This window comes from Akebia trifoliata, chromosome 8 (assembly GCF_017979445.1).
Source record: "Akebia trifoliata isolate Shusen 1 chromosome 8, ASM1797944v1, whole genome shotgun sequence".
Classification (NCBI taxonomy): domain Eukaryota; kingdom Viridiplantae; phylum Streptophyta; class Magnoliopsida; order Ranunculales; family Lardizabalaceae; genus Akebia; species Akebia trifoliata.
The window spans coordinates 10,996,464-11,005,236 of NC_141382.1; the positions used below are offsets into that span (position 1 = coordinate 10,996,464).

The 8,773-nt window shown below is 38.3% G+C and overlaps 1 protein-coding gene across 3 annotated transcripts; it reads right to left on the bottom strand.

Annotated features, from left to right (window-relative positions):
- Positions 1 to 539: 539 nt before the first annotated feature.
- LOC147396081 (Protein phosphatase 2C family protein) lies at positions 540 to 4,970 on the bottom strand. Of its 3 annotated transcripts, none has more exons than XM_086450293.1 (9): positions 4,817 to 4,970; positions 4,573 to 4,668; positions 4,128 to 4,387; positions 3,846 to 4,017; positions 3,536 to 3,753; positions 3,318 to 3,425; positions 2,716 to 2,841; positions 2,376 to 2,608; positions 540 to 1,038 (listed from the first exon to the last, which is right to left on the bottom strand). In XM_086450293.1, the coding sequence occupies exons 3-9, from the start codon at positions 4,335 to 4,337 to the stop codon at positions 819 to 821; spliced, it is 1,287 nt and encodes a 428-aa protein (XP_086306419.1). In that variant the 5' UTR covers positions 4,338 to 4,387; positions 4,573 to 4,668; positions 4,817 to 4,970; the 3' UTR covers positions 540 to 818. The 3 variants fall into 3 exon arrangements, with proteins under 3 accessions (XP_086306419.1, XP_086306421.1, XP_086306420.1); XM_086450295.1 differs by having other exon boundaries at positions 4,128 to 4,493; XM_086450294.1 differs by lacking the exon at positions 4,817 to 4,970 and having other exon boundaries at positions 4,573 to 4,803.
- Positions 4,971 to 8,773: the final 3,803 nt, after the last annotated feature.

The window sequence follows — 8,773 nt, forward strand, 5'->3', positions numbered from 1 at the left end:
TCTGATCTGTCCATTGTTGAGAGTTAAACAGCCAGATCTGACTGGCTCAATTGATCAAATATTCTAGCAGGTTTAGATATTGGATAAGGTTTGAGCTGAACACACCCTGTCATGTCCTGGAATGGCCTACTACACCAACTACTATAATGTTTTCACATGGCAAGTGTTTCTTACATGGGCACCTGTAAAGGTGCCAGTGCACCCATAGATCATAAATCATGAAACACAATGATCGGCATTCCTTTAGAACAAGAAGAAGTCACAAACAACAAAACTCCTCAACTTCACACAATTTAAAAACCTGCATTGGTGCAACCAAACACGCCCCCAAGCTTGCCATACCAATCACCCTAAAAGTAAACAAAAAAGATCAACCATTAAGGAAAACCAGTTCTTCGTATGTAAAGGGATTGGGGGGGGGGGGGGGGGGGGGGGGGGAGAAGGCAAATGTAATTTATATAAATAACGAAATCTGCTAAAGTTGGTGAGCCCCTCCAGCTGAGGAAGTAATAAACAAAATATCAGTGCCATTATCAAGGTTTACTTATAAATTCAAGCGGTTAGCAATTAAACTATCACACAAATACATGAGATAGTGGGTCTTTTCTGTTGTTAGACTTCAGAGTTCACACAAAACAAGAATAAACCTAGGATCAACACAAACTTTTGACACTCCCCCAAAAAACATCTACTTTCATTCTCTACTACCACCTCTTTGATACAAACGCACAGATAAATTACACCGGATATCAAACCAAACACACTCACACTGCCGGCGAGATAAATAAATATATATAGCATTTTTACCAGAAAATTTGCTATGTAGTCATAGTTGGTTGGCTTGGCCGTTTTCCTTCCATGGCATCCTTCTTTATCCGGCAGTTTGTGCAGAGGAATGGACCTTCCCAAGGCTTTGATGTGGGGGAGAAGAAGGGCCCTGAGTTGTGAGATAAACCCTCACTAGGGGGTAGGTCCACTTGGCAGATTGCACATCTGAATAACCCAGAGATCGTCTTCCATGGGAAATCTTTACCCAACCTGCAAAGAGGGTAAAAGTGAGTTTATACATCATATTCAAGGCAATAAAAGTGAGTATGTATTCCTAAATATTTTGATGATAATAAATGATATAATTGATAATTTGAATGATAATAATGACTTATCAGAGGAGGTATGTAGGCCTCTCAACCTCATATTTTTTTTATAGTAACATTATTTTATCCATTAAATAAATGAATTACTTGGATGTCACAGAATTTTGCAAATTTGCATACCGGTTAACCCGATGCTAATATGTATGATAATGTATTGCTGTCAGATGGGTTTTTTCTCATGAATATGTATTACAAAATATTGGGATTGAAAAAAAACTGTTAATAGTAACCCCAATAGGTGATAAAACAAAGGGAACCTCAATTGAGAGGGTTATTATCATAGGAAACAAAGACCAACAGCAAGACAGGTTAAAGGTTCAGAGAGAGAGAGAGAAGAAATTTTTTATATAAAATTTAAAGGGGGAACAGGATTCGTTCAGCTGCCCAGAAAGTCAGCATGAATTAGCGTTTAACATCAAATATGCAAAGTTCATTTGATAGATACACTAGGATCACGTGCAACACCTCAATTTGCAATAGAGAACATTAGCCAATTAAGTTACAAATCATCGTCAAAGTTCGATATCTGTTTTGTATCAAATTGTATAGATGTATCTAAGGGTAGGCTATTCAGGGTTGCTGTGCTGTGATCATTGACAATACTTTCACGTAAGTTTATTTTCTTTTAATTTCTTGATAGGTGAAGATACTATTACTGTTAAATAGATACAGAAGTAGTAGGTCAATATACCTACACACATGAGATAACGCTAAAAGCCTAACTATGAATTATATACCGATTCTCATCTATAGCCCCCTTAAATTCATTAAAAACCTTACACCTAAAATACAAATATCCCAAGTAAGTGAGATACTAATTAGCACTTCTTGCAATGAGTGCTCATTCCCTTGAAATAACTTCTTCTTCCTTCCCTTTTAAAACCCTTAACAAATAGCAGAGAGGGTAAGCGAGCACAATCCTTTCTTTTATACGCAAATTTTGGATTTTTCAACTTTGCAAAAGGGCATGACGGAGTTGGGAAAGCATGAAGAGACATGGAAAAGAGAAACCAACAGCTTAAAAACCCTACAAATGGATGAAATAGTACAAATGATACTTATAAGCTTATTGTTAGACAAGACTTCACAACAAAAAGTCACAAATGAACACATAAAACATGCCATGTAATAAAAGAACAGGATAACTGAACACCGCATGCATTTAGATCACTAATGTTTAAAATTGGCTGCAATATCACGACCAAGTTAGGATACACATACCTTTCTGCAAGCATTGCAGAACCCTCTTCAAATAGTTCCTCCACAGCCCCAACAGAAGAAAGCTTGTTTGATGATTTATTAAAAGAATTCTGCGATTTGTTTCCAAAAATAAGGGAACTGAGCATATTTTGTTTCTTCCTTGGCGTTGGAGGTAAAACAGGATGTTCGGGTGGAATGATGTCAACAACTAGGCAGGTTGTATCATCTTTCAGACCCCTTGACCTGAGAGCTTCCTAAAACAGTTGATGAATACATATAAACATTAGAATAAAAAACTCATACTAGTAGAAAGGAAATATCAACACTGACTTATAGGCACATAATTCAAGGTAGACATCACCTTCACAACAAGCTTTGCAGCAAGCTCTGCAGGTAAACCCCGGCAAGCTTTCGCAGCCATATCAGACGACAAAGCATCCCAGATACCATCAGAAGCAATTATTAGCCTCCCCCCAGCATTTGAAAGCTAAAATCCCCCATACCCACCAAAAAAATTGTTAGTAATTTTAGAATTTAGTAGCACACATGACAAGCAAACCACCCAAAAAAGAAAGAGAGATTTCTAAGCCATGGTTAAAAATCATGGAATGTGTTGCAATGTATTGGCCGATACGTATCGGTATCTGCCAAGACCAATACAAAACATTGAATGTTTTGGGTATGTATTGGAATGTATCGATCAATATCATATCAGTTTTTCCATTAACCGAAACACTCAATCGATACGACATTTCTAAGCTTTAATCATACAATTATATATTCAATCTGATTCGTATCAGTATCGGCCAAGATCAATACGAAACATTGACCCCAAAACATTGAATGTTTGGTAATGTATCAATAAATATTCGATACCATATTGGTTTTTCCATTAACCAAATCATTCAATCGATATGACATTTTTAACCTTGTTCTAAGCCTTTATCATACAACTAAACTAACCTTCACTTGCTTAACATGCGGAACTGGTACAATGAACTCTCCCACATCCATATCACCAATTGACCTTGAAAGGCATAATCCACCAGGCCAGCAACGAAGCGGTCCGACCTGTTAACAACATAAGTTATTGAAGAACATCCTTGACATAGAAGAATTATAAGATATCTTCCAGAAATAAATACGATAAGTCAATGTATTCAAATTTCATTATGTCTAACCTCAGTGCCCCCGTAAACATTAAGCCTTCCCACTTCACCCCCACTTGCTGTCACACGCTCCCTCTCTTCAATGTTCTCTTCTAACCTGTGATCAACCGTCAAGAGTGAAACCACACCCCCTTGTGTGTCTAATATGCATCGAGAATCCCCAACAGATGCAACCGTCACAGTCAACCCATCAATCACAACAAATGTAGCCGTTGTCCCAGAAGTCTCTCCTGTATTTAAAATCAAATACCCATACTAAAAACACTAGAAAACAATCAAACCAAAGAGCATATAATTATAAATGTATGAATCTGATGCTTGCCCTTTCTCTGAAATTCTATGTCAGTCTTCACAAACCCGGCAACCAATGCTCGTGGAAGCGCTTGAAGCCACTCTTCCCTACCAATGCCTTGAGGAATCGCACTCACAACATGATTTAACAGATTCTCTTTTGCAAATATAGCAGCAGAGATACCATTGTGACCATCAAAAATCTGGAAACAAACTCCAAATTTAAACAACATACATGAATTTGTACTTTCCAGGAAGAATATAATGTTAATTTAATTAAGTAAAACACTTTAGAATGAGAGAGGGAAAGTACCCCAAAGACTGAAAAAGATGATGAAGGGTTGCCGGGAATTCTCTGACAATCGGGTTTAATCAAAAAATAATCCTCCCCTTTCTTAGCCAGAGCGGCCTGTCCATACCTAACCGAAGGTTTCTCGATCTTCTCGCTCCTAAGCTCTCGCCCGATCAAAGTAGCGAGAGGAACTAAGGGAGATCTCATAGCTGAAACTTCCGATTGGCTCATACTAATCGATGTTTCAACGACATTTCTAAGTTCTTCCAGTGGGTCAAAACCTAATCCATCCAAATCAATCAAGTAAGATCTTTTGCATGATTTTCTCCATTCGAAACCCCCAAAATCTTGACACTCTACCAACTGATTGAAATTTCTCTACATAATCTACATTTTAATGCAATAAATTACGCTAAGAACAAGAAACACAATAGATACAAATCGGATTAAATTATAAATCTTTAACCTTATAATAGAACAACGCATTCCGTTGTTAATCGATCTTGTTGGAGGAATCAGAAACCGAAGCAGAAGTATTAGATTTCTCACAAACCCTTTGCTTCTGCAACCATCGAAAACTCATCAAACATCGAAACAATCAAACCTGCTTTTGATGAATCAAAGGGATCATCTTTAAACAGCTATGGAGAAGAAACCCTAGTTGAAATACAAAACCCTTGAGACAGAGACAGAGAGAGAGAGAGACTCACAATGTCTAATTTGCGCAAATTCAGTTGAAAATGGAAAGAGAGAGACGCGAAAATGGGAGAAACGCGGGGAGAAAAGTGAATTGAGAGAGAGAGAGAGAGACAGAGCGCTTTGAAAATGACATCTAAGTCCTTAATTTCTAATTTCGTTTTAGAGAGATCTAAAAATCCGATTGAGGACTTGAGGTTGCTCAAATGACATAAACACCCTCAACATGATCTATTATTCCTACTCTAGTGATGTTGATGGTAGGCCCCAATCTACAATCTATTAAATTATTTCTTAGGCTTCTTAAGGTACATTATTGCCTTCCTTGGTCTTTGGGTAAAGCACACCTGTGCAGCTTAAAATCATATAAAAGCCAAACCTAAAGTTGATTATTTTATAGAGTCGATTCACCATTAATTAGTCGTACCCATTTAGAGGATGAAACCCATTTACTTTCTAATTTTTGTTAAAAGAATGAGAGAAAGTCTCAAAAGAACACGAATGGAATCAAGAGAAGACTTGGCTTCTTGACTTTGAATAGAATTTAATGAATTAAGACTTCTATCCAACATATCAAGCTAGCAATGATAGCTATGCAAAGCAGGATAGGCATTCAGAGGTTTAAGAGGAGCAAGAAGGGGAGGAAGAGGGAGACATAAATGATACCCAATGAAGTGCACAGCTTGGAACACAAGGGGGTTGAATGACTCTCTTAAGCAACAAGAGGTTAGAAGATTCGTCAATAAGAATTGCGTTGACATCATGGGCATTATGGAGATTAGAGTTAGAGAAGTTAATAAGTATGAGATAACTAAGTACGTGTAACATGATTAAGACATGGTGGAAAACTACAGATGTGCTTTGAGGGGTAGGATTTGGGTGAGATGGAACAAAAATCGAGTCAATATGGACCTTGTGGCCAAATCTGATAAGTGGATAACCATGCAAGGGAATGTCACTGGAGGTCCTAATTTTTTGTTGACCATCGTCTATGGGCTCAACGAGAGATAGGAAAGGAAAAAAACCTAGATGGAGCTGGAATGTATTACCGCCAGCACCAATAGTCATTGGTTAGTAATGGGAGATTTTAATGCCATAACTAAGGTTGGATACAAGGTGGGAGGAAGAAGAGTAACTAATGTTGATGTCAAAGACTTAGTAGAAAGCTTACAGAAGGCAAACCTTACGGACCTAAAGGTTAGAGGATGCCAACTCACTTGATGAAATCAACAGGATGACAGAAGAATCATGTCCAAGCTTGACAGAGTTCTAACCAACATCTATTGGCTAGAGACCTTTAACTACTTCGAAACTGAATTCCATCCTCAGGGGATCTCTGACCATAGTCCCATGTTTGTCACCATGGGGGAGGAAAACAATAGTAGACTGAGGCCTTTTAGATTCTACAACTTTTGGACAACTGATAAGAGGTTCCTCGACTTAGTGAAGACCAGCTAAAATGAACCAGTAAGAGGAAATCCTATGTACAAGGTTGTCTTGAAACTTAAAAGACTCAAAACCACCTTGAAAGCTTGGAGTGCGCAACACTTTGAAAAGGACAAGAGGAAGGCCGAACATACTTTTCAACAACTGGAAGACATTCAACGAGTCATCTAAGAACAACCACTCAATAGGAACCTTACTGTCGAGGAAAAGAGACTTGCTCATGAATACTACGAAGTTGCTAGGAGACAAGAAGCATCAACGAGACAACAATCTAGAATAAACTGGTTGAATCTCGGAGACTCCAACACCTCGTTTTTCTACAAGTCCTTGATAACTAAAAAAGCAAGGAACAAGATTACCTCCCTTCAAAATAGCAATGGAGCATGGCTAGACAAGGAAGAAGACCTTGAAAAGGAAATCCCCGGGTTCTATAAAATTTGTATGGAACAAACCCGATGAGTAACATCATGAAGCAAGAAGTTCACTTCAAAGAATTAGAAGATGTTGAAACCAATGAGCTTAGTCTCTCAGTTGAGGAGGAGGAGATCAAATTGGCTCTTTTCTCTATGGATGGGGACAAGGCTCCTGGGCCAGATGGCTTTAATGTAAACTTCTTCCAGAAGACTTGGATTATTACAAAGACTGATATAGTAACTGCTGTCAAGTTCTACTTTCTGAAAGGTAAGTTGGTCAAAGAGATTAATGCCACTGCCATCACCCTTATCCCCAAAACAGATAAACCAACTACCATAGATGAATTTAGACTCATAGCCTGATGCAATGTTCTCTACAAGTGTATATCGAAAATCTTAGCCAACAGGATAAAGAACACCTTAAACCATCTGATCAGCTCCTTCCAATTAGCCTTCATCGGAGGTAAATCCATCAAAGACAACATCATGTTGTCCCATGAACTGGTGAGAAACTTGCACAAAGTCAAAGGTCCCCCAAAATGTGTAGCCAAGATAGGCCTCAAAAAGGCATATGACTCCATCTTTTGAGAAACCATTGTTTACTATATGTAAAATATGAAGTTTTCGGATACTTTCATTGCTTGGGTATGGGGCTACATTTCCTCTCCAATGTACTCCATCTCCATTAACGGAAGCCTAAAAGGTTATTTTGTTGGCAAAAGAGGTATCTGCCAAGGAAACCCCATCTCTCCCTACCTATTCGTGATAGTAATAAAATTGTTATCTACTAAGCTCATGGAGCTCACTAAGGAGGGCAGACTGGAGCTAATGTCTAACTGCAAGAACTCCCAAATCAACCACTTGGTATTCGTGGATGATCTCATGATCTTCTTTAAAAGAAATCAAACTTCAACCGAAGCTGATAAAGAAGCCTTGGATTGGTTTGAAAAGGTCATAAGGCTCCAAATGAACGTCAGAAAGAGTAACATTTATTGCTCAAGCATTAAGGACAGAGAAAAAAGGGACATTATCATATTCTTGCACATAATTGAAGGGGTTCTACCTGTAAGATACATAGGAATTCTTCTTATTTCTTCTTGGCTGAAATTTGCAGATTGTCTGACTCTCATTACCAAGATCACCAACAAGATCCAATCATGGGAAGCAAGATTTATATCCATAACTAAGAGGATAGATCTATTCAAATCATTCCTTAATAACATGAAAACTTTTTGGACTAGTGTTCTTATGCTTCCTATAAAATTTTTAAAGGGGATCCAAAGCATCTGTGCAAAATTCCTATGAGTGGGCCCAGATATGGGGAAAAAGATGCATTGCATTAGTTGGGCAAAATTACTAGAGACAAGAAGGAATGAAGCTTAGGGATAAGAGACCTACAAATCCATAACAGAGTTGGCATTACAGGATAAGTCTGGGACTTAGTGTCCAATAGAAAGAGCATTTGGATCAATTGGATTCAAAACAATAAGATTAAGGAAGGCCATTTTTGGACAATCCCAATCCCCAAAAATGCTTCTTGGATGTAGAAGAAGATCCTTCAAGCTAAGGGAACCATCCAACATCTCATGACCCACAGAATTGGATATGAGAGAGACTCCCTTATATAGCATGACTCATGGGCACCTGAAGGAGTGTTGTTGAACAACTTGCAATAGGTAGCTACCCTAGAGTCAAGAATTCATAGAGAAGCTAAATTAAGTGATCTAATCAAGCAAAACACTTGGAATCTTTTGCTGCATTTTACCACCAGCCTGGGGGGAATGTGAGACCAGATCAGATCTTTGGACCTTAATGTCACTATTAAGGACAAGTTCGTCTGGATGCCAACGCCCAAAGGTTGCTTCACTATGAAATCAACCTATGATGTTATGTGTCAACCTAACACCCGAGTCAAATGGCATCATCTAGTATGGTTCCCAAATAACATAAAGATACACAACACAACTACGTGGTTGGGGTTATGCAAAGGCCTCAAGACTCAGAATAGGTTACTGACGAGAGGCATCATTCAACATTCAATATGTTATTTTCGCAGAACTAAGGCTAAAGATGAAGCCTCTCTTTTCCTAGGGTGCAACTATGCCTATGATA